The sequence below is a fragment of the Clarias gariepinus genome, chromosome 4, assembly GCF_024256425.1.
Source record: "Clarias gariepinus isolate MV-2021 ecotype Netherlands chromosome 4, CGAR_prim_01v2, whole genome shotgun sequence".
NCBI classification, from domain to species: domain Eukaryota; kingdom Metazoa; phylum Chordata; class Actinopteri; order Siluriformes; family Clariidae; genus Clarias; species Clarias gariepinus.
Genome location: NC_071103.1, coordinates 27,926,675 through 27,952,737, shown reverse-complemented (window position 1 = coordinate 27,952,737; position 26,063 = coordinate 27,926,675). Strand labels below are relative to the sequence as shown.

Genomic DNA, 26,063 nt, shown 5'->3' with positions numbered 1-26,063 from the left:
CAAGGCTTGCTCCAATCCTGTGAGTTCTACTCCCATTGTGTGTATATGGAAACACTGTTACTTTTATAATTTAACATAGCTATGATTTTTACTGCTGGACAGGTCTTTTTAAAAGTTTATTTGCTTGATGCAGGCCAATAATTTGACCCTTCTGAATTACAGTACATTGCTTTTACAGTACATTTCTAGAGACACAAAATGCCCTTCATCTTTTTTGGGGTATGTATCTGGACCTTTGTGTGTGGACATTAAGAGTGACATCATGTGACATCAAGTATTGCAGAGACTACAATTAATCATTTATTTTCCTATAACTTTTTAAATAACTTTTTTATTTTAACAGAAATATAAAAATGACCATCTAAAAATCTCTGTAGGGAAAATAGTTAATTTCCTGACTTCATTTACAAAAAGGAAAGACAACATAAATAGTGTAATCATACTGCATGCATTCAATGGTTTTTAAAAGCCTAGTCATGTATATAAATTTTGTGATGTACGCTCCTGTCTCACCTGCACTCGTGTTTCCTCCACAAATCCACACAGTACAGTGGCTTCTGGCATGGTTTGGCACGACAGGCATCAGAATGGCATCCTGCCTGAATTCCCTGCCGCTCTAATACCGTGACAAACTCACTGCTCTGACCATCCAGGGATAGAGAGTGACCGTTCAGCCTTACATCTCGCATACACCCTACACAGCATCACACACAAACATAGAGGCATCACAAAGAGTTCAACATGTGCATGCTGTATGGTGTTAATTCAACTAATTCAACAGTCCGTGGTGCTTTCTATCATTTCAATGATTCACCAACAGAAAATGTGCAGCTCATACAAAAATTCACTCTGTGTAATAAAGATTCATGCGTTAAGAGGCTGTGTTTGAGCTGCTTGCCAATCATTAAAACAAGCTCACTGTATCTTGTTCATTCTGTGAGATGGACATGCATTAGATACAGATTAGACAGAGACAGGTGGAGGAAGAGACTGAGACCGAGCCACACCTTGGAAGTCTCCCTGCGTGCTGTGTGAGGCAGCATTTCCCAGAAGCACGTTGGAGGAATGCACTACAATCTCCCGTTTAGTTCCCAGCACCCCAGTGACCTCTCGTGACCCCCCGCCTTGCTCTAGTTGCAGGGTGAACACGTTGTCATGACGACTCAAGCTAACCAGGACCCACTGGCCGTGATCCACTCGTTGGCTCCCCAGCTTCAGTGTGTGTGGGCCATCACCCAGGTTGGTGCGAACGCGCACGTAGCCGTCTACTATCTACGTGAACACACAAGTGCGGATAATAAAACTGTTGATACGGACAACGCAAATTCAAGTCAGGGCTAAATTCAACATATGTCTATTTTTATCTCCTTTTAAAATTTTAGCATGACATTTTAAAATTTCAGGGATAACATACTGTAGTGTAGTAAGAAGAATGAATGAACTGATCTACGCTCTAAAGGACCTGAACTAAAAACTTTGCATGTTAAAAAAGATTTATAAAGAAGAATATTGTGTATGTTCTGCATTTACTATGAGCCTGGAAAGCCCCTGGGTGTCTATATAATTGTGTATGTTTGTGTAACACACTGGGAGTGTGTGTGTATGTGTGTGTATTCACCCCTCACCTCCAGGATGATGAACTCACTGGAGTCCCGGGAGCTCATACTGAGCAGGATGCCTGATGAGGAGCGCGTTCTGATGAGGAACTGTGCGTGTGTCCTCCGTGGACTGAGTCCTGTTCTCAACTGATACCTGAGCATGCTCTCCTTCTCAAAGGACCACTCAGGAAGAGCTAACGTACACACACACACACACACACACACACACACACACACACACACATACACACACACCGACTTTAAACCATGCTATACAAACTAAATATAGCACTGTAACTTTTTTTTATGAAAAAACTAATGTGTTTACAAATGTGATGCCATAGTTTTAATACTACTGGTACTATCTTCTAAGAAAAACAATACAACGGCATTGAGGTGTTGATATACAGTATTACTGTACAATCATGGTAATTAGTGTAATGTATCTATCTGTGCATTCAGAAATCTTTTACAATTGTAGGCTTTTGATACAATGAACTTGTAAATTCTAAAATGCATGCCGACTCACCCTTGTCACACTTGTGCCCGCTGTACCCGGGGTGGCAGTCACAGCTGAAGGAGCCCCACTCCCCAAGGCACTTTCCACGCAGGCCACAGGACGGCCCTCCTGCTGTCACACACACTCCATCAGTCAGACTGCACCCGGGAGCACTGTTCATACTCTCCGCTGCGCTGCTAAGGTCATACACCTGATCAAGGACACACACACACACGCACACAAGTCTGAGTCAGCACTATGGGTGACCTAACTGGCATAGTTCGCATCCTCCATTCCTTAAAAATAGAAGTTGGTCTAATTTTACCATGTTTTAATGATCTTTCCATGTCTTCAAGTAGGTGTAAGACACTGACAAGAAAAGCTCTCCATCATGGTTCACGCCATTTTAAAACTATTACTAAGCGTCAGCCGGCACAAACACTCAAACTGCACAATTATGCACCAATTTTGGCAATAATAAAAAAATTATGCACCAATTTTGGCAATAATAAAAAAAAAAAATTGTCATGCTACGCTGCAAACTTCTACGCACTTGACAAAAATGTCTGACATCTCAGAAAATAGTTTGTGTGAGTCAGACTTGGCACGAGGTGGGAAATAAATCTCTCACCCACACACCTAAAGAGTGTCAAGTCTGTATATGTAAAAAACGATGAAAAAGATAAAAGTGTATCCAAGAAGGGATGAGTGGATCCAGTCAGATACTTGTAGCTAGCTAGCCATTACTTGTTTTTAATTCTTGATTTTGTCATCTATAAGTCTTGGACTTGGTTTGCAATTTACTAGTTCTGCTTACTCAAAGAGGAGAGCGTTGTTTCACAAGATTTTGGAACGTTTGTTGAAAAGGAGGAAACTGGCATGAATCATCACATATTGAACAATCGGTAAGATGCTTGCATTTTTAAATTAAGTGATATTCAGGGGTGGCTCAGTGGTTAAGTGGACTACGGTTCGGAAGGTCTCAGATTCAAACCCCACGTCCACCTAGTTACCACTGTTGGGCCCTTAAACAAGGCCCTAAACCCGCAACTCAGATGTATATATAATGAGATTAAAAATAAAAATAAAAATTGCACTGGATAAGTGTGTCTGCCAAATGCCTAAATGTACAGATGTATTAAATGTCCCTGTTTGTATTTTAAGTGCATGTGCCAGCTGACATTTCTCTGACACACTGGATATTTTTAATAAGACAAAATTTCATACATATACATATACAGTATACTATACATACATTCTGCTGTACAATTCTTAGCTGTTTTATATTTTATTAATTTTGTAGGTCTACCATATTTTGGAACAAAGAATGCTTAAACAGTGTGTGTAGATGCCCTTGCAATGGTTCTACATCATTAACATTTCTATAAAGTTAGATTTAGTCCAATTGGGAATAAGGATTGCGGTTTATATAAAATCGTAAAAGCAAACATTTATCACAGCAGGTGGTTTTAGAGAAAAGTTAATCTTTTTAGAAACTGAAAAAATAATACTTCTTAAAGTTTTCACTATTCACACATACTTCTCCTAGTTTAACCAGCTATCTAATTCCAAAGACAGTGGAACATGAAATGCAAACATGTGCTAATTCAGAGTTTTATAAATCTTATATAACATTATTCATTCATATACAAAATTTATTCCCATAGTGATTCAAAGCCACTTTGTATTATTATTATTATTATTATTATTATTATTATTTTACTTTAAATAACATATTGTGGTTAAATACAGAACAACCATCACATTTGGCAAGTGATGAGCTTCCTTATCATCATTAATTAGCTCTAGCTTGGAGAAACAGCAGGATGTGTGATATCTGTGTATTATGTGACACTGTTGCCAGATTTGATTGAAACAAGCTATTACATGATGTCTATTTACTAAGGAGAAGGTTAATATTCCCTGACCCTGTGCATGTAATGCTGAGAGTTTTCGGTCTATACATATATAAACAGTTAATCATAGCATTCACTACTGTGATGACAATACAGGCGTCACCTGCAAGCTTTTCGGCTAAAATAGCCAATTTACCTAGCGTAAACGGCAATGCAAGGAGTAAGAAACAACAAAATATTAAAGATGGATTTCTGGCAAAGGTTTGTCTGGGTGAACTGTGAATTCCTAAGCCCACAGTAAAGAAGTAGATAGGAAATCTTGGTATTCTTTTCAATAAAAAAAGAGAATTTACTTATTACTAAATAATGGTCACACCAGGCCTTTGTCGCCTCGCTTCTTATTGTTGCTTGAAGCATGCCTAAATTGTCTTTTTTTTTCTCCTTTTTGCAGGGATCTTTGTGCTAGCAATATTAACACCTTGGATAAGGAAGAGATACTCTAGGGCATGAGTTATTATGGGGCTTTAAAACCAAGTAAGATCTGCACACCTGAGTGTCCACCACCAGGTTTCTGATGCAGCCCACAAACCCTTTATAGTTGGTATGTGTTTGACGCAGTGGATAAGTGTCCTTCACTCCTCCGAGCTGTAGAGGCTGATTTACATTTAGGAATCTACAGAGAAAATGAACCATACAGTAATATTACTGATACAGTCACATTATTTAAACTAATTGTGCTTAAATTACATGAAACATTTAAACATTTAAACAATAACAGTGTGAGCCTTTTATTTTACCTCTCAGTGCCTGGAGTGTGTCCAGACACCTTGCACCCTGACTGGTCCGTTTCGAATATGTCCTCTCCCAAACCCTCCCCCTCGTTCACTATGGCTCCAGAGCAATGGTCCACAATCAGGTGTACTTCCTGTAAAGTATATTTACTCAGTCAATAAATATAGAAATGTATTTACACTAACTAATTGTAAAACATAACAGACATTTCGCCTATTAAAGCGCATTTAACTTCTGAGTTTTGCAAAGTTATAATAGTTTGTTATTTGACACGCTTTCATCATACTCTGCTGAAAGATCCAGTACAAGTTCCCAAAACTATAGGCAAGCTGATCCGAACAGTAAACTATGTAACTGACATCTAAAATAAAAACATAATAATAATAATAATAAACAAAAAGAATTCATATAATTAAGGCCAAATGTGCAAAAAGGTGCCACTTTCAAGGTTGCCAAACACATAAAAATGTTATTACGTTGTACATAAACAGCTGGTTTTAGTGATGTTTAACACTGGATGTTTAGTTGATGTACTGTATAGTCCAATCAATTCAATTGAATTTTAGTTGTATAGCGCTAGTTATAGTGCTAGTTAAGCCGGGCTAGACTTTAGCTTGCTGGCAATCAGTAACAGCTCCAAGACAAATTTAGCTAAGTTAGAATTTTCCCCTAATTCATTAGCATATAAATCTTAAATTTGATGCACCTGCATCATTAGGGTTCATAGCTTCCGTTCTGATTTCATTTACCTCCACTTCACATCTTTTCACTTGACTTTACATAAACCCAAGTTTGGTGGTTGTAATTAGCCATCTGCTGAGTGACTTTGAACGAGTCTACTTTTACAAGAGAATACCAGCTCTTCACCTCTAGACCAATTTACATAGAAATCTGTATTTCTGCGATTTGAATAATTTCCCCCCCTAATTTCTTATTGCCTTTCTGTTGTGTTATTTCCTTAAAACAGCATGTGTGCGATGTTTCATTAGTATTTGTAATTAACCCATAACTGGTGAAACCAAATTGAATTTTTTTAGCAGTGCTGGGTTGAATTCAGACTTACAGACTTGTTTTAGCATAGAACAATTTTCTTTGAAATTTGAAGTCATGATCATACCTTTCCATCGCTGATGATGTCAATGTGATGCCAGCGCCGGTCAGACAAAGAGGAATGCGCAGGAAGCTGCAGTGTGACAGTGCCTGAGCCGTGATTTACACTCAGCACTGGTGTACCTTTCTTCAGCTCTGGAAAGAGATAGAGATGACATCATTTCAGAGGGAAGGATGGAAACTTGATGATGAGGTGCGATGTTGGCTTTTGGATTCCTGGGATCTGAAACTTTTACTAACTGACTCAATCTATCACTTTTAAGTGTGTTAATGTCCTGGCCAATGTCTCACTACTGTCAACTCCTAATGCATACTCTTAAATGCTTCAACGCTGATGCTATTTCTCATTTGGCCCAGACTAATTCATCTCATACTGACAGTGCATCAAGTCCTGTAGCATTTAGGTTTGAGCCAGACCCCTGGTGGCAAAAAAATGCTTCAGTGCAATCAATTTGTGGTCAAGTTCGATTTTTTCCATCCAATCAGGACAGCACAAGGCCAGCTCAATAATTAAGTGCCTACAGGCAGTACAGAGCATACTGACGATCTAAGCTCTTTTAAGGCCTGTTCAGGTTATCCTCTTAAGGCATGTAAGGTCAGGAAAGGACAGATATGACAGCATGTGTGCAAGGTTTGACCTTTATTAGAGGACCTTGCCTCTGACCTCTATTTACCCTTACAGTGCTGACCACAAACATTTCCATTCAGATCAATTTATCACTAAGTATTCAGCCTTCATCATCATCACATTCATCATCATCTATTGACTCTAATTCCCACATATAATTGTTAAGGAAAATTTATTTCTTGCATGGCTAATGAAGAAACCCTTGATCATGATGGTATTGATTGCTTTGTCATGTTTTTTTTTCATCATTAAGATTACAACTCGCTGGTTGTCCTTTAGGACTAGAAATAAAAACTGAACATGGCACAAGCTAAATATTTGTTTAACATACCAAATGCAATGAAGTCCTCCTTGTCCCCATGCTGGAGGGCACCTACGGGGCCATTGTACAGCAGCAGGCCATCATCTGACTCGGTGATAAACTCCAGAGAGATGTGGCTCCTGAAGCAAGGCTTTATTGGAGGAAACCAAGCATAGCCATCTCCCAGAAATGTGTGCTTAGTTTGCTGGCACTCAGGGCCATCAAACAAGGGTGGACACTGGCACCTAGAAGACGTGTAGTAGAAATAGCAGCAGATATGTAACATTTGCACAAGACATGAGAGATTTTCACAATAAAAAAATCTATATTAAAAATCTACATTATAAATCATGATATTTATTGACATAATGTGATCAAAAAACTAAAAACAGTTCCATAGACCACTTTTAACATATACTGTGAAATAAAGGTACTGATCAGTTTACTTTTATAAAACTACACTGTGATATGTATCACTAAATCAATATATCATATTGTCCACCCTATTTCAATAATATATTACCTGTAGCCCATGTCTGTATCCACGCAGCTGCCTCCATTTAGACAGGGGGTATGGGGGTAAGAGGAGCAGGACATGTGCTTGCTCTCTCTGGCCAAACATCCACACAGAGCTGCGGCTGTGGCTAAGACAGAAACCAGAGAAGCATTCCCAGAGTTCAGGACTAAAGGAGTGTCACTAAACGTAACCCTGCTAGAACAGCCACCTGCAGGACTACAGTCTGCGTAGGCACATTCATCCACCCCAACCTGCAGGATGGTCACACCCAGGGCTGACTCCAACTGAAAGAGATGGAAAGGCACACACTGCAGATTACATTATAGGTGGAGTATGTGAGAACCATGCAGTGAATAATGCGGTGACTCCAGATATGAAGGATTTAAGCTTTTGTAGCAGCTCATTTGGTGTAGCTTTTATGTAACATATGCATTTATGTAAGGCACCGTAATAAGGAAGAAAAACGTTTCACAGAATCTTTTGTGTGATGGCAGGGCTTGTAAAAAAAAAAATTCAACCACAAAAACTGAAGGATATAATTATTACCCGCTTCAAGACTATATATATATATATATATATATATATATATATATATATATATATATGTACACACACACACACACACACACACACACACACACACACACAATAAATGATTCAGTAATGGTTACTGTAGGTTAAAAGGTCACATTCAGTCATTTTAGAGGGCTTTCCCACAGTCCCAAATTTAAACCCCGAGTTCGACATCCACTAACAATGTAGTATTCTTAAATGGGGAGGCTCTCTAAAAATCGGTGCCTCTTATATGATTCATGACAAAAACATAGGCTTTTTTTTAAGGTCTTGCCAATTGTAAGGGGTTTGTGATAAATAGTAGCGGTTCTTGACAGGTCTTGACAATTCATAGCAAATTATAAAGTGTGAAATGTAAAATTTCCTTAACAGTTTGTAATAGTTTTTTTTTACAAGTTTGGTACGATTTGTAGTTGAGTCAAAAGTACATTGTATGTGATTCATGAGTGCATCATAACATTTCGTAGCCGATTCATAGGAGATTTATAGTAGATCAAGGCCCCGCAGTTGCTCATCCTGATGGCTAGTTTTTTTTAGCAGACATTTTAGTTCAGTTAGAAATATAAAACAGTTTAATGTAAGAAAACATAAAATGAATGAGATCATTTTAATTGCAGTATCCACATTGGTTTATGTGATACAGTATGACATCATTGTCTACTGACATACTCAGAGATATAGAGTTAATGACAGTGAAGTCTGCTCTGTGGCACAGATATATGAAGGTGCCTTATGGCATCTCATAACAGATGTGTGCGTGTGTGTGTGTGTGTGTGTGTGAGAGAGAGAGAGAGAGAGAGAGAGAGAGAGACTGGCTGAAATCCATTTCCAAGGGCAATATGTGACATTCATTACAAGCCTTTGTAAAACCTTCAGAGCAGCCTCCAGCACTAGGCATAAACAAAAGTCAGACGCTTCACACAGCTCCCACTCACACCTGATTTACAGATCCATTTATTCCCTCCCTCTTTCCCTCCTTCATTCCCTCCCTTCCCGGCTGACTGGCCACGGCCGCACTTCACCGTGTCAGACCTTACAAGGCCATGAAATATTCATAATTCCTCATGCAGATTGTCACTCCATGTACAAGTGCACAGTAATTTATTAGAAGTTGACTGAATGTACTGTATGTGTCTAAGGATGTGAATACAAACTCTGAACATCTGTGTGGTTGTTGTTACCTTGGCCTTGTGCATAGCCACACTGCCATGCAGTCTCTCTGGCTTGTAGTACGGGGAGCCACTGGCAGCAAACCACAAGCTAAGGTGCTGCTGGCTAGAATGACTGCTGCTGGCCAGGCTGAAGATTTGCACTTTATCCAGATCCGTCTGTAAGACCTCTGAGAGCAGACGCTGCAGACGCATATACAAACTCTCCTCATCATCAGACGCCCTGAACAACTCCTCTGCTGTTATATCTGCACACAGCAAACAGTAAAACTTACACACAGGTTAAACAGACACCTCTGGTAAACACTTAATTAAGAAGTCTGCTTGGATGTTAAAGTTATTCAAGTCAGACTAAAAAAATTGGTAGTAGGAAATAAAAATAATAGAAAAACAAAAACTAGACTAGTGGTGTAATATTAAAACCATAACTTACAACACAAGTGCTGTTGCTCTAACTTGATCTAATGCAAAAATTACAGTAGTGGATATCAAAATCACCATTATCAAAGTTATTGTACAGTACCTATAAATAGTGTTAGATGGATTTATAATTATAACATACATATAAATAAGCTGAGAATGTGAATTTACTGGCTCCAGTAAAAGCCCAAAATATTTCTGTACACATTTAAACATGGTGGATTTTTTAACAGATTGAACAGTTAATGTATGCTGAGGGGGCTAGATTTTTTTTTTGCATTAAAAGGGATACTAACTTTTAAGAAAAGTGTGTATTATATGTGTCATAATCACAGACAAGACTGGTTTCCTTAAATTAAGATAAGTTTTTGTCTATATGAAAGTCTAAGGGCAGTTATCGGAACTGTCAACATTTTCGGTAATATACATATTCAGGAAGAATATGGTTATCAATTCCCAAGTCAAAAGCATAGACACTAATATTTTTTTGGAGATTTGGACATTTTTAGAGAGAAGAATTTACAGTTGTTAACATTGTAAATTTAAACCCGCTGCCCTTAGGCATTGGAATTGCATCAAAATCCCTGTCCACATACTGCCTGTGCAGTGAATAAAAATAAGCTTTAAGCTTGAATGCATAATAATAATAATAATAATAATAATAATTAGTTATGGTCCGGTTTAGCACAACACAGTGGATGCAAATGTTACAGTGAATCACGCACTGGAGAATCGGAGTGAACCAGCATTGAGCAGTGCCTCCTCCTTCAGCTCTCTAACTGTAATCTCCACCGTTGAGGTGACATCAGGCCAACTCTTATCGGCTACTCGCACCTGCAGGCTGTATGTCCCAGCCGGGGTGCCACTTTTTATGCTTAGCTGACCAGAGTTCTGGTTCAGGATAAACTGCCTGTAAGACACACAGAAAGAGAGAGAGAGAGAGAGAGAGAGAGAGAGAGAGAGAGTGTAAGGATGTGTATATAAGGGGTGCAGTAGTGATAAAAACCAACAGCTAATTAAACAAAGTAGACATTTTAAATTGCCTGAATTGCACTTTCACCAGACATACCAATAACTAAGCAGTCTATTTCAAAGGCTTTATGTTTCCATGTTTCCATCACACCCTCTAATTCCTCAGCCCTCATGCAAGGGCCTCACTGTTGGCATTAAAAAATGTCAGCTTTTAGACAGAAGTAACAGAAACACTTGCCTACTGGCTCACAGTAATGTCCTGTTAGTACATCCCAGCATTTCAGCTACATACAGGCACTGTCAGCTTGGACAGGCTAAGCCAAATACTGACTCAGATTAGAGAGGTGACTGTGGTAAGGTGGCGAATATGTCACTGCTGTACCTTACATGTCAAAGCTGCTTGGCGGGATACATCCAGAGCAGGGGCATACACCAGAATACAGCCAGCAGGATCACCTGATACCATCCAAGGTTCCAACTTGTGAAATTTTGTGTAAGTCCTTATGACCTTCATAATGACCAATTTCCCCATCCCAAGTATATCGCTAGAGGAATAATTCTACTTGAAGCAAACACATTTCTGTCTACAATACTACTCACCATGGTTTCCCTGCTGGTGCTTGACTAATCCCCATCCCCTATGTAGCCACTGCATAGCTGAAGGACATTTTATTTTTTAGAGAGAAGAAATTTTACACATATCTTCTCACTAAAAGTTAATCATTTTGCCCCTTTTTGACCAAAAATGAAATGTGTATGAGTCTTTCAGAATTAGCCTAAAAACGTGTTTCTTATTCACAAACACTATTGACTAAGTGCAGTAAAAACACTGACATCATTCAGTTTGAGCAATCAACACTTCAGTCCTGTAGCAGCACTGTAGCTAAAAAAAAATTGTCCTATAAAGATTACACTTCATGTGCATCATGGCTCACAAATAAACGAAACCAGTGCAAGTTAGCAGGTGCAAGAGGAGAAAAAAGATTGATTTGGAAGTGAAATCCGTAAAGAGCTACACTACAGTATCCTACATAGCTTTTAAAAATGTCCCATGTAACAGAACATGTCATGGATGTTACATCATGTATACCTGTAGTTCATGGCAGTAACAAAGTGTGAATGTAATTTTTCTTTGCTTCAACATTCTCCAGAAATTAATTGATTGCACCTAGTTCACCCAAGGCATTCACAGATCACATGAAAGAATGAAGTGATATTACTGGCTTGTTCCTTTTTTTTCTGCATTTTATGCAAGCATTTAGTAAAGACATAGCAAAAGGGAGCCAATTTCAGAATCGTAAATGAAGGTTAAGTGAAGTTTAATGTTGGGTTGATCCACAGAATAACCCATCAGATCGCTTTATGTGAGCCAAGAAGCCACAACGAGAACTGTGTGTGGTGATAAGGTGTGGCTCAAGATTGGAAAATAGACAAGACAAGGCTGCATTCTATCAGCACCATTCAACCTGTATTCAGAATCAGTCAAAATGAAAGCACTACCTGAAGACAGAAAGTGGAGTGAAAACTGGCATCAACAATCTCGGATATGCAACCAACACCACCCTACTGGCCGAAAGCAGAGAAAACCTGGAGCAAGTCATGCTAAAAGTGTTATGCCACCAAATATGTTGTTAAGTGTGGGAGCACTAATGCAGGAATTGGAGGGGAGCTGAGATGTGGGGTGATTATGTGCACTGTGGTGGGGATTAATCGGTTAGGACTAGAACTTTTGCTAAGTGCTAAGAATAAGGCAACTTAACTAAAGAAGGTGCGAGGGATGTCTTGTGAACAATGCACCTCTAAACCTAAGTGTATATATATATATATATATATATATATATATATATATATTTATATATCCTCCACTTTCTTGTCAAATGACAAATGTTAATTAATTAATTAATTTATTAGAGATATTTTGTTTATCTTTCAGTATTTCAATATTTTGTTTTATTTTCAGTTTTCTCTTTTCTTAATCTTTTCAACATTCCTCTCAGTCTTCTCCTTTCTTTATCTTTTCACTTCTCTTTCCAGTTTCTCTTTTCCTATACTGGAGCAATGCTCTCAGACCTGATGCTCTCTAAATGTTTGCACATATTGTGCTGGTTTCTGGGGGTTTAAATAACCTACCCAGGGGTAGCTCAGGCATTGGAGTACGGTTCCCAGGTTCAAACCCCACAACCACCAAGTTGCCACTGTTGGGCCCTTGAGCAAGGCCCTTAACCCTCAACTGCTCAGATGTGTAATGAATGTAATGTGTAAAAAATGTAAGTCGCTCTGGATAAGAGCGTCTGCCAAATGCCTAAATGTAAATGTAAATGTACCCGATAGGTGTAGCGCATTTGCTCTGATTGGCAATGTGGCGCGGTTGCCTAGCGTGCCTTGTGTGGGCGGCCATGTTAAAGAAATTGCAAGAAGAAAGTAAGAAAGTGGGGTTGCGCTTGAACATCAAGCAGGCAAAAGTAATGCCGGCCTCCAAAAATGGAATATGCAGTATAAAGATTCACAATGAAAAAACAGTACTTTATATTCCTTGGCAGTAGGAGAAATGGTCGCCAAGGAACTTGATGGTGTGGTCCTGGCAAATCTGATATCAGCATAAGAATAGGTAAACTCAAAGAAGCGGTGATCAGTAGAAGTGTGTGGAGGGGAATGATTCACAGAATGACCTCGACTGAACAGACTAAAAGTTAAATGTCTATTTATCTAATATTTTACATGTATTTTGACAAACAATCTGACAAACTAATTGTTTTTATTTGCAAAAATATGATTATAGTGTTGGAAATTATTCATATTGGTGATAATATTTTGGTGGCTGGAACAGATTATCTGCATTTATGTTATTTCCTGTGGGAAAATGTGCTTCACAATACGAAATTTCTCCTTACAAATGGCTCTGGAACGGATTGAATTCGTACGCCGATGTAGCACTGTATGGAGTTTTTTAAATCAAGCATTTTGTTATAGACAACATGAAGTGTCAGCAAAAAAGTTAGTACAAAACCGAAAATGGCGTTTATCGCGTTGTGCTGTTCATCTGTAACACATACAAAAGCTTCTAATATTGATCAACAGACAGTGGAAATATACCTATAATATTACTCTACTGACACTCAACAATATGATTCATGTACTACAAAAGCGCTTAACTATGTTTATCACTCTGGACAGACACACCAAGGTCGCAAAACTCACACTGGCTGGTGTTCAAATTAGAATTTAAAAGCTGCAATCATGTTCACATAATGGCAGTGGAGTTCCATGTGGCTAGTGACCTCCAGCTCCTGTGCCAAATGAGGTAATTACCCATCAAGTAGGCAAATGAAAAACTGCCAAGGTTGAAGTGATGCAATGTGTGCCAAACATCACGCCACACAAGCCTGTGATAAACTGCTAATCTATTCATGTGTTACTTCTTTTAATTAACAGAAAGCAAACACTTTCCAAAACACCTCAAGGAGGTTAATTTTTAGTTTTGGATAAACTATATTCGAAGAGACAGGCCTCATCTCAGCAGGCTGCATGTGACATTTGTTATTTGTATGAATATTGCATATGCATATTTTTCCTTAGTTTTGAGAAGTGTCATGTCTGTCACAGCTTGTACAGCGGGCTCAGTATGAAGCTCGTCACTATTTCATGCGCTGCTCATTAGAGTCTGTCACACATCGATTTTCTAATCAACTACAACACAAGAATGTGTCTCTCCAAAAGAAATTCTGAAACAAAGTTTGATTAACTACTAAAGGTATCCAATATGATCTAATGTGATACTCTTTGCATTGTCCCATTCTGATTTATTCTTATCAGAGTGAGTGTCAGCTTCCAGTACAAAAGGTCAATAAAAGATCAAAGTACCTAGGGAGTCTGTCTTCAAATTTGTAAACCTTTTCACTCCAGTCATCAACATCAGGTGACTGAACTTGCCCAAGTACTGTGGTAGGAAGAGTACCTGCAGAAAAGGCAAAATACATCATTATAGAAAAGTCACCTCGAACAGACTGCAGTACCTGAGGCGATGTGTGATTGAGGACGGAGAGTAGAAAGACTTGCTCCCTCCTTTTTTAATAGAAACCCCTCTATCCCCACTCATTTCATTGGCAGATAAGGACTTGCTTAAGCTGCATGGTAGGGGGGCAATGCTATTAGTTACCAAAAGGCAAAACAGAGAACTGCAATCCTGTTAAGCATGAAATCAACAGCTTTTATATGGCTCCTGTGTATGTGCCTATTAAACATATGACTTAAATAAATCATTTGCTTCATGCTATGATTTTGAATTACATGATAAGTTCTTGTTAAATGCTAAATCCATGTTGTAAGATAACCATTTCATAGAAACATACCTTCATAATTGTAGACTATAAACTCTGAGTGGCCAGGTGAATGTGGATGGTCATTCTTATCCCCAATAACAACAGTCAGTGTACTGGTGGAACTCATTGGAGGAGAACCACTGTCAGTCATCAGAATGGGGAGCAAGTACTCTTTCTGCTGTTCCCTATCAAAGGTTCGAAGAGCTGTAATCATGGCACTGCCATTGCGCAGATCGGTCAGGTTAAAGTTTGTAGCATCTGAGGTGATCATCAGCAGATAAATGGAAAAAGGTCCTGTGTTAGGTAAGCTATCTCTGTCCATGACATGTAGCAGAATGGATGTTTCATTCATATGGACAAGCTGTGGTGCAATCGTGTTCTCCCATACAATAGGGCGATATAGCACCTCAAACTCTGGACCATTATCGTTAACATCCTGAACAGCCACTAAAACAATAGCAGAGCCAGTAAGAGAAGGGTTGCCCATGTCTGTAGCCAAGATTATGAGTCTGTGTTGTGATACTTTTTCTCTATCTAACGAGTTTGCTATCACAACCCATCCACTCCTATCCACCAGGAACTGCTGAAAAGGGTCAGACTCCGGGGCAATGCTATATGAAAACTTTCCATTTTGCCCTGAATCCAGGTCTGTGGCAGTCACTTGAGTCACAATGGTGCCCAAAGGAACATCCTCAAACATGGACCCTGCATCATAGAATTGGGGGAAGAACACAGGTGCGTGGTCATTTGAGTCTTCGACATGTATGACACAGTAGGCCAAGCTATAGAAATCTGCATCTTCAACTTTGACTGTGAGATTGAAGGTGCGCTCATGGGGCTTTTCAAAATCAATCTTTTTCTTCAGTCGCACCACACCCTGTCGATTCCCCTTGTCTGTTTCAATAAAAAATTTGCGGTCATCATCTCCACCTATAATGCTGAAAGTCATCACAGAGTTCTCTCCTCCATCCCCATCTGTGGCAGTCACTACCAGAACTTCACTGTTGATGTCCAGGTCCTCTGCCATGGTGGCCATGTAGACTCTCTGTGTGAAAACTGGAGGGTGATCATTAACATCTGAAACTACAATTGTGGCTGTTCCTGTCCCAGAGAGGCCTCCTCCATCCCTTGCCTCCACAACTACATAGTAATGGTCCTCGACCTCCCTGTCCAAAGATCTGAGCACTGTATAGATGGTGCCCGTTGCTGGATTGATAGAGAATAGGTTGAGATTGATCTCATTACGTACATTCTGGACAATCCTGTAGGTAAGAACAGCATTCTTGCTGGTTTTCGGGTCATCCAGGTCAGTGGCTTGCATTTCCATGATGGAGGTATCAGCTGGGGAGTTTTCAGGCACATGGCCCATAAAACATCCTTCTGAGGCACACAAGAATTGAGGAGCGTTGTCATTTATGTCACGCACTTCTACCAACACATCAGCAAAGCCAGTTAAGCCATCACCATTTTCGTCAGTGGCCAACACTAGAAATCGCCAAGCTGAACGTTCCTCTCGGTCAAGACGCTTCTGGGCATAAATCTTTCCAGTCAGCTCCTCTATAGTAAATTCACTCCCAGCACCCTGTCCATGTAATGAATATCGGACTGCACTCTGGTCTGCCTCCTGGTCTGGATCTGTAGCTGAAACCTGGACAATAACCAACAAGTAGCTGTAACAACCCCATTTAATATTAAGAACAAATATTAATATACAATGTAAACAATAAGAGATGTGTATTTTAATCTTTAACCCCCACTCACCTCCAGCACAAGAACAGGCAGCTCGATGAGTTCCTCTGTTACACTGGTATGATACTCTGTCTGGCTAAAGATAGGCGCTTCATCATTTTGGTTGATGATGTTGATGATAACTACTGTTTGGTTCTCCCATTTTCCATCTGATGCCACCAAACGTAGATGGTAGCGCTGCACTCGCTCATAATCCAGCCGCTGGGCGATAAAGATGGTGCCAATCTCTGGCTCAACGTCAAAGGTGCCCATAGTGTTTCCTGAGGTAATCTGGTAACGCAGCTTTGCGTTAGCACCTGTTAGAGATGGGGAATGTGTCAGAACTTTTTTTATGGGGTAGTGGCATGTTGAGTCAACTCAAGAGATCAATCAAAAGCTTTTTGGGTTGAAAAATGAGTAACAAAGGACTGAAACGGTGCAGGGTAAAGTTCAAGGTGGGATTATGAGTTTTAAGTTAAAATATTGCAATGTAAAAATAATATGATATGTTTATTCACTTTTTTGTTCTTCAAAAAGGGTAAGGGGGTACTTGGGTACTGTGAACAAGCTGTTCTAGTACTCTTATTAATTAACGTGAGTTAAAAAAAAAAGCTTTTAAGCCACCAAAGTATACTCCAAAGGAAAAACATTAGATTACTCGCACAATGTTTCTACCACACTTTTTCATAGCTTTCATTAAGGCTATCTGCTATGTGATGAAAAGGTGACGTTATATACGTCTCCTCATTTAGTAGTAAGATTTAACGAAATTCTTTAGATCTCTAGAAAGGGATTTTCTTTTAAGTGAATATAAAAAGCCAGCACACACCCTATTCCTCCAATTAAGTCTAAAATTTCTTGTGACCTTTTTGCATAACTCTTTGCTGTGTATGCAAACAGGCTTAGTTCTGCTATTAATTTCTTTGGCTGTTGCCCAGCATCAGAGGTACATCAGAAGTCAAAAATCCTTTCATCCCCTTTTCTGTTCATTTCTATCTCATCATTAATCCCACACAGTTGGTGTCACACAATCACATGTTACGCTATCCTTTCATGTTATAGCAAGTTTCCCTGTAGGACGACAGAAGCTAACTAGCTAGCTGGTTAAAATAAAATGAATTGGATAGGTAGTAAAAAATAGTCTGTAGGTCTGTCTGTCTATCTATTCACCAGGCCTTAGGAAAGGTTTTAATTACACTTGCCTCGGGGAATAGATACGGTACATTCAGAAGTAACTGTAGATGCAGATGATGAAAAAGACAAAAAAAGTTTGCACTCTGCCTTAGGAAAGCTCCCCTCCATGCCCTGCTTACCCTCCATATACAGAAAGAGAAAACAAATTGTACTCTGGCTCTGTTTACCAGCCTGGATCAGATTTTATGAGACAAACACCATCTGTGTGTGATGTGAAAGAATGTGTGAGAATTTCATTAAGATGTGTCGTACTCATCGTGGCCCCAGACATCAGGATTGTAGAGCATAATGTGTCCCGGCAAGGCATCTAGGGTGCTTTGGCCCAAAGCAGTTTCTTTAATGACCAGCTGGCTCATATGGTGCATCTCCCCAGAGCAGTATGGGATGAAAAACCTACACACTGCCACCCTGCACTGCACGCTGCCCAAGAATGCAAAGCTGGGATAAAATTCAATTTACCTAGTGCATTCACTGAACTCGGCTGTCCATCCCCTGTTTTTGCCTCAACAAAAGAACACGAGTTATGAGCTTTAAGAATGATTTAAAAAATTAAGAACAAGTCTCTTAAAGTTTGCAAAACATTTTATAAATAATGTTCATATATCAGGCATAAATTAATCCACCTAGTCTATGGATTACACTAGGATGTGTTCTAAAGAATGAGATTGGGCTCTGATTTGCATTACTGCACATGACAAGTCTGAAATAATAGCTGTCCGGAGGAACTGTGCTGTCCATCCAGGCATGGGAAGCAATCTTGACACCTTCACCTCTATGCAATGGCTAGTGTTGCATCCGTAATCAGCTTTTGGCCACATTTACTGGTTGCTAGCACTGTCCCCCCAGGCTTTCCCCCTCCTCTTCTCTTGCTGATGGTGGCTACATGCCACAACATATTTGTCAAACATGTGTACCGTATTTAACAGGTGAAGCTCTGTCATGGGGACGAGAGCGCTTACAGCCCTGTATGTTTGCCTATGATGACAGACGAGATTGGGTCACCTTCTGTGTAAATCAGGATAGGAATTATCAAGCACATTAATCTGTTAGTGAACCATCTAGGTATGATGAGACAGAAGTGAAGTGACCTAGGAGACAAAAAACAGGCAGACTGCCATATTAGGTTGGACAGAACACTGACCTGGCTAAACCTGTCTCAGTCAGAATGACAGGGGCCATGCTGTGTGTGTCAGTATTATATCGCAGATATTTTCTTCTAATAAAGGGTAGACTGTTACAGCTACCTGGCCAAAAAAGTTATTGTTTTCTAGGTTAATTAATTGCCCTTTATTAAACAAAGAAAACAAGAAAGGAGATTTGAATCCTTTCACACATGAATTGGCCACCACATTGCGTACCGTCATAAGGCTGTCAAACTAAATCCTGATATCTTAGATCCGATGTGTAAACATCTGCTAAACAATAATTTGACGTTTGAATTGCTCTGAGATGTTTCGACATATTGTGTCAGTGAGAATATTGATCTTTCTAAATAAAGCAGCTAAGAATTATTTCAGAGGTTAGGTATCGCTTCACAAGAAGGAATCCTCATTTAGAAAACCATGGCCAAATGATTTCAGTCCTTACTTTTTTTTCTTCTTTTCAACTTTCTGTAGGCACATTTTCCCTGTAGGAGCATTTAGAGGACTTACATGATGTTTTTCTTAGAAATAAAATTAGAAACAGCACCAGAACAACCAGGAGGAACGTTCAGCTGTAATCAGAGGAAATGCAAGCTCCAAAGGAAAGCCAAAACTGACTGATAGGAAATCTTCCAGAAGACATGCCTGATGAGCAAGCCAACAGCTTAATGGGATTGTTTTATGTTTTAAGGATTATCTCTGGTTAATACAGATAATCTGCCTGCCTGGATACCTATGCCAAGAGCATAAAAACATGGCTGGGTTTATTATTATGATAGTCCTTTTTAGTTAAATCCACATGTTCTTGGCAGCAAACAGATTATATCTTAAAAACATGTTTATTTTTTAAGAGTTAAGTGTTGTGCTTAATACTGTACATGCCTTTCAGTTATTTAGTGATTTCTAGATCATCTTACAATAAAATAGCTCTAAATATTATAATAAAAAAGCTGTATGCTGACCCAGGGAGTCGGGGGTAGCTCAGTGATTAGGGCACTGGACTACAGTTTGGAAGGTCACAGGTTCAAACCCTGTGGACACCAAGTTCCCCCTGTGGGGCCCTTGAGCAAGGCCCTTAACCCTCAACTGCTCAGATGTTTAATGAGAAAATCTCTGGATAAGGATGTCTGCCAAAATGCTGAAAATATAAATTGAAATGTGGATTAAGGTCTGTAATGATTAATCCAGAGGTAAGAGTAAAAAGGGAAAAGCTAACTGAAATGCAAGGAATACTGTATATCCTCTTCTCTGTGACACCAAATAGTGAGCTTATGAATCATTACCCTTCTACAGTTGTATACTATTTTTCAAAACATTTAACTCTACTACCATGCCTGTTGAAAGCATAATTAGAAAGATAATATTGTGAATAAGAGTCAAGAAATAACCACAGGACATTCTTTATGATTACAATGACAGGTACAAATCTACAGTATTCTGGTAAAATTATGCACCGAAGCAATGGTTGGCCATAAACTGTTTTGGGGAAGAGTAAACCTTTAGGGTATCCATTTGGAACCAGAAGATGAATGACAAGCAAAGAAAACTCCACGAAGAAATAGAGTTAGAGCAGTCCTTGGGCACCGCTACAGACATACAAAAAGCACTATTCTGTGTTATGGCAAATGTGGAATCTGTCTACTTTAAACAGAATATTACGTTTTGAAAATTTGCCTGAGTGCTTGGTAAAGGTGATCTTGGCAAAGCACCATAAAATGCGCTTTCTCTGGTTCTCAGCATCCTTCCCACAAAGGGTTTACCTGTCATTACAGCAGCCTGTTTTATTTATTTATTTCTTTTGTAAAACAGCTTGAGACAAACAAAAGAAAGGCGCCAACATCAAATAGCTACCTCAGGGGCCTGAATGTGTCACTCCCACAATCACCATAGAGATTTGCTAACAAGCTCAGTGGGGAAAAATGCATTTTCCACCCAGGTTTACCTCACACTATGATTATTTTTTCCTGCCTTCAGCTGTCAAAAATAACATTACAGATTCATGCAGTATGAGAAATCCGCATTAAAAATCAGACAGGTGACAGTATCCATAAATAAGCTGTGTTCTGTAGGGAGGGCCTGGAGCGATCTCACCTCTATACTAGCATATACTGCGGGTGCAAATTGTTCTACCATGTAAAGTTATGGAACAGGGATGGGCCTTTTCTGGCAATGGCATTTCGAATAGAATCAAAGGTCTTACCCTCATCTTCATCATTAGCGGTGACGGTAATGACTACGTAGCCCACTTCCTTGTCCTCCTCCACACTAATCTCGTATACAGGCAGGGAGAAAGCTGGGGCGTTGTCATTTACATCTGTGACAAAAATCCTGACATAGGCTGTGTCTGTGCAGAAAGAGAACAAACCACGGACACTAATGTCAGTGAGTACTAAAATGGATTATGCAATAAATATTGCTGAATAGCGTATTGTGGCCTCTTGTATTACATAACAGAATTAGGACCACAAGTTTTGATGGTGCCATTACTTTTTCCTGTGTAGGACATTTCTGTAGTGTCGTAAATTTAAGTTGGGATGTGGATAAATAATGATTGAATAAAATTACCTGAATTTGGTTGACCCTGCTGTCCGGGACGGGCCGACTCTGAGCTGTCCTGGGACTGAACCTCAATCAGGTAAGAACTCTTCTGTTCACGGTCAAAAGTGGCTCGGGTGTGTATGATGCCTGTGTATGGGTTAATGCTAAAAAACTGAGAGTCTCCACTCTGGTCCTTTAGGATGATGTAATTGACCTTGATGGGAATAATATAGTTTTGTCATGTCATGAACAATCTGACAATTTAATAATATCAATATCAAAATCTTGATACCATCATACATCAACATAATTTTCTGACTTTCACAGTTATTGTATAGTAACTGAAAACCGATGTGAACTTAAACAAAATAACAATGTTCACCCATTTTTATTTTATTTTATGAGAGATAGTCTAATCATTCTTATATAACCTCTCGCATTTTTTGCACCATGTTTCCCCCAGTCTAATGTTTGATATAAAACATTAACTGAAGCTCTTGACCTGCCTCTGTATGATTTTATGCATTGTGCTCCTGACTGAATAATTAAATGAGCAGGTGTACAGCTGTTTCTAAGTGGCCAGTTAGTGTAAACGCTTTGACTCTGCCCCACCTGCCCATAAGGACAAGCTGTCACTGCCCTGCTATCCAAGTTGGAAATCCTCATCAGTGAATGCCAGTGTGGCAGACATTAAGTAGGTAAATACTGCTACCGTGGACTTCTAGATGGCAGATAAATATTTCTACTTAGCACGTCATCATAGTATCAATACCACTGAATGATCGGTGTTGAAAAATACAATTACATCTCATGATACAAGTACCCAATCATGAATTAATTCCTCAATAGCATTACATTGGTTTAGGGTTAGAGCTTGGACTCAAACCTATATAGTAATAGCCTAGAGACAGAACGGTGCAAGATTTTATTTTATTTTTATTTTTTATCAAACTCCCTCAGACTTAGCTCTGAGGTAATCAACGATTTCATCTGTCATAATTAATAATTGAAAAGAATGCTATAACAGGTGTCTCAGCAGCAGAGCAATGCATGCAGAGCTGGAATTTGCTCGGTGGGAGCTTACCATGCCGTGAAGACCAGAGTCTAGGTCAGAGGCTGAAACCTGGGCCACTGAAGTGCCAATCTCAGCCCCTTCAGGTACTGTGGCTTCATACGTGCTCGACATAAAAAATGGAACATTGTCATTCACATCTGTGTGACGGATGGAAAAAAGCGGGATGTGGGAGAGAGAGAGAGAGAGAGAGAGAGACAGAGAAGGGGCAGAATCTGTTATTGCTGTAGAGAGCGCACACATAATATACTGGACACTACAGATTTCATAATGATGTGTGACATGAATAAAATCCCTTTTTCTACTGAGTGGTGCAGCATGTGGTTTCCACAAGAGAGTGGCATCTGAGAAGAAGGCTGCTAAGTTCACAGCAGGCAGGGGTGGTGTGTGGGTGAGTGGCTGTAAGAGGAGAGGAGCTTGTCTCTTCCCTGCAGAGCGCTGATTACAAAGTCTCTCAAACGAGCTTTCTGAGGGCTTTTGTCTGCCTTTCATTCCATTTCAATCTCCATTTTCCTCCTAATTAATGCTGATGTGGTCTCAAGTGTTGTTCTTCCCTGCTGTAGATGCTTACCGCTTCTTTGCTGCCCCGTCCTCAAACACACACACACACACACACACACACACACACACACACACACACTATCCTACCATGGATATATTTATTAATAGAGCTAATTACCTGCTATTCGTACACCTCATTTAATCATAGCCATAAATTCAATAACAAAAGAATTCTTTCTTATTTAGTTTTTATAAACTAATAATAATTAAAAATGCATATTTTGTTAAGCATTTTTTCCCACAACAATGAAAACACACATCCAGTGGCATTAAAATGCAACTCTAATTCTATATTTACATTTGGGCATTTGGCAGACGCTCTTATCCAGAGCGACTTACATTTTTTTATGTCATTACACATCTGAGCAGTTAAGGGGTTAAGGGCCTTGCTCAAGGGACCAACAGTGGCAACCTAGTGGTTGTGGGATTTGAACCTGCAATCTTCTGAACCGTAGTCCAATGCCTTAACCACTGAGCTACCCCTGGCCCTATATAATAATCTGACATTATCTGTCAAAGTGTGTTAAGTTAGTTCCTACCTGTGATGTTGACATAGACAGTGGTGAAAGAGGCGAGTGGGACTGCTGCAACATTCTGCACACGAACACGCAGGGTGAAGAAGCGAGTGGTCTCATAGTCCAGCGGCTCAGCTACTAGAATAGAGGCTGAACTGTCCTTTCGGTTGGGTTTGATGTAGAAACGCACAGGCATGTTAGTTTCGGGAACCTGACCCTCCTCAAGGTTATAGGTCACACGGGGGTCACCAAGAGGAGACGTTGCTTTAATGGTCTGTAGGTAGAAGAGATAACAGTTTTTTATTGTGCAGGTAGGAAATACTTAATTACCTTGCAACTCAACATATCTATCTGCATGTCTCTGTATGTGGCTGGAAATAAATCTGTGTGTGTGTGTGAGGGTGAGTGAGAATGAGTGACAGTATGAGCTAATTGAGTGAAATTTTCTTGGACGTGCTATAATTGTTCAGGCAAGAGAGTTTTTAAAAAAAATAATTTTACTTTACAAGGATGTATTAAAGGCAAAGCATGGTGTCGAGGAAAAGTGCCGCTTTTGATTAAGTTCATAGAGGATAATTAGCATTATATGTGAAAGGGCATTATAAATCAGCAGAAATGTCAGTTATAGCACTTCTGACTCCAGCACATGAATTCATTAAGCACAGTTCACCTGTAATCCATCTAATTTCCTATTGAATTCATATTGACATTTATAGAGTAACTTTCTCTGGAAGTCTCTGGTCCTGATCAGGCTTCATCTCAATTTCTTACCCTTACATCACTCCATGCTACGGCACAGAGAAAAGTATTCACAAGGGGACAGACACCAGTGTAACACGCAGCCGGGCTTACAGAACAGTAAAAATGACATTTTTATGCCTTTATGAGAATTAAGTGAAAGTAAACATCAGTAAAGAAAATTTTTAATAGGCGAGAACTATGACAAATATCATAAGTTACCATTATGCTTTTGTGGATGTCATCATCGTGACCCAAGTAAATGCCAAATTCCTGCAGTGCTGATAGTTAACTCTGATTTTACATTCATGGCTTACAATAAAGCTAAAAAATTGGCAGAACAGGAAAAAAGCTCACTTCATACACATTGCTCAAGCATGAAAAAGGCTGAGGAAATGCAAAGTGTTAAAAGCATGATAGCAAGTTTGGTTTAGGGAAATGCAATCAAAAGCTGCAGCTGCAAACTGTCTGTTCAGAAACTGGGAGTTGTGTAGTGTAAGGGGAAAAACATGTAACCCCAAACTACTATCCAACAACTGACACTGTAGAGTAAACACATTCCAGTACAATGTAGATGACGGTCATGACAAAGCCAACACAGGCCCAAATAAATGGAAATCTAACTTCCATACCATCTAAGGAAGTCCTGTAACATGGTGAATGCATAATGTGGAAAATACTGTTTGAAACCAGGACAAGTGAGTGGGAATAGAAACAAGAGAAATACGAAGAAGCAAAGTGTTCAGAGGAAAGAGTTACAGTGTTCAGGCAGACATGACAACCTCCATGGCCAAGGTTCTGACTGATTCTGGGAAGGACATGTTCTCAACTGAGACACATGGAACATGAACCTTAAAAGCTCTGTGGCTTGTGCTTTCTGCTTTCATGCCTCTGACATCCAGGATGTTCCCACTCCAGGCTGACCTATTCACTCACCTTCCCTGTTGTAGTCAGACAAGAGTCTGCTGCCTTGAGACAAATCAGCTTCTCCTGGACTACAGTATCAACCCAAAATTTTAAGCACAGGGAACAGTGAAGCCAAGCAACACTTTATGCTCTATTTCTACATGAAGGGTATGTGCTAATAAAGTAGGGATGCAACAGAATGTGAATACATTATTCAGAATGAACAGATAATACAGTATGTCCTAAGTTGAGAAGAAACACACTCGTTGGCCAATTTTACAGCTCATAACTAATCTGATAATAACTCAGTCATATGTCAGCAGTGCAATGCAAAGAATCATGCAGATACAGGTCAGTAAGTAAGTAAGATAAGGTAAGTTTAACTGTGGCATGGTTGCTGGTGCCAGATTGGTTGATTTGAGTATTTTAGAAACTTCTTATCTCCTGAGGTTTTCCTACTAACCCTCTATAGAGCTTACACAGATAATGCAAAAAAAGAGAACAAAAACCATCCTTTGAGTGGGGAGTCTGTAGAATGATGGGGAAGGTCGAAGGAGAATGACCACACACATCAGAGTTGACAAAATGTCTATAATAAAGCCAATAAGCACTCTTTATTGCTTTTGAGCAGAAAAGCATCTCAACTTGCTCAAAATATTAAGTCTTGACGTAGATAAGCTACAACAGCTGAAGACCAGAAAAGATCTCACTCTTGTGAGCCAAGAACAGCTGAAAAGCATGTTGAGATGCTTTTTGAAAGTGTAACTATGTTTCTAGTGAACTTAAACCAAGGCTCTTGACCTAAAGTCAATGTGCTGCTGCCAAAAGGTTGCTGCTGTCTGGTTGGATACCTACGAAAGTAAGCAGGTACACAGGCATTCCTATCAAAGTAAATGGTTCACACAGAAAAGAATA

General features: G+C 39.5%; 1 protein-coding gene across 1 annotated transcript in view; it reads right to left on the bottom strand.

The window, feature by feature from the left end:
- The window catches only part of si:dkey-22o22.2 (neural-cadherin), a 116,879-nt gene that overhangs the window by 6,184 nt on the left and 84,632 nt on the right, over positions 1–26,063 (bottom strand). Inside the window, exons 13-30 of the mRNA XM_053493547.1 lie at positions 23,529–23,778; positions 22,441–22,568; positions 21,384–21,570; positions 21,019–21,162; positions 16,516–16,799; positions 14,785–16,402; positions 14,297–14,390; positions 10,189–10,373; positions 9,056–9,291; positions 7,308–7,585; positions 6,815–7,029; positions 5,863–5,990; positions 4,751–4,878; positions 4,503–4,626; positions 2,128–2,308; positions 1,626–1,792; positions 1,008–1,272; positions 514–694 (exon numbers count right to left, since the gene is read on the bottom strand). Of these exons, the coding sequence (XP_053349522.1) occupies positions 514–694; positions 1,008–1,272; positions 1,626–1,792; positions 2,128–2,308; positions 4,503–4,626; positions 4,751–4,878; positions 5,863–5,990; positions 6,815–7,029; positions 7,308–7,585; positions 9,056–9,291; positions 10,189–10,373; positions 14,297–14,390; positions 14,785–16,402; positions 16,516–16,799; positions 21,019–21,162; positions 21,384–21,570; positions 22,441–22,568; positions 23,529–23,778 (4,793 nt within the window). The remainder of the gene's footprint in view (positions 1–513; positions 695–1,007; positions 1,273–1,625; positions 1,793–2,127; positions 2,309–4,502; positions 4,627–4,750; positions 4,879–5,862; positions 5,991–6,814; positions 7,030–7,307; positions 7,586–9,055; positions 9,292–10,188; positions 10,374–14,296; positions 14,391–14,784; positions 16,403–16,515; positions 16,800–21,018; positions 21,163–21,383; positions 21,571–22,440; positions 22,569–23,528; positions 23,779–26,063) is intronic.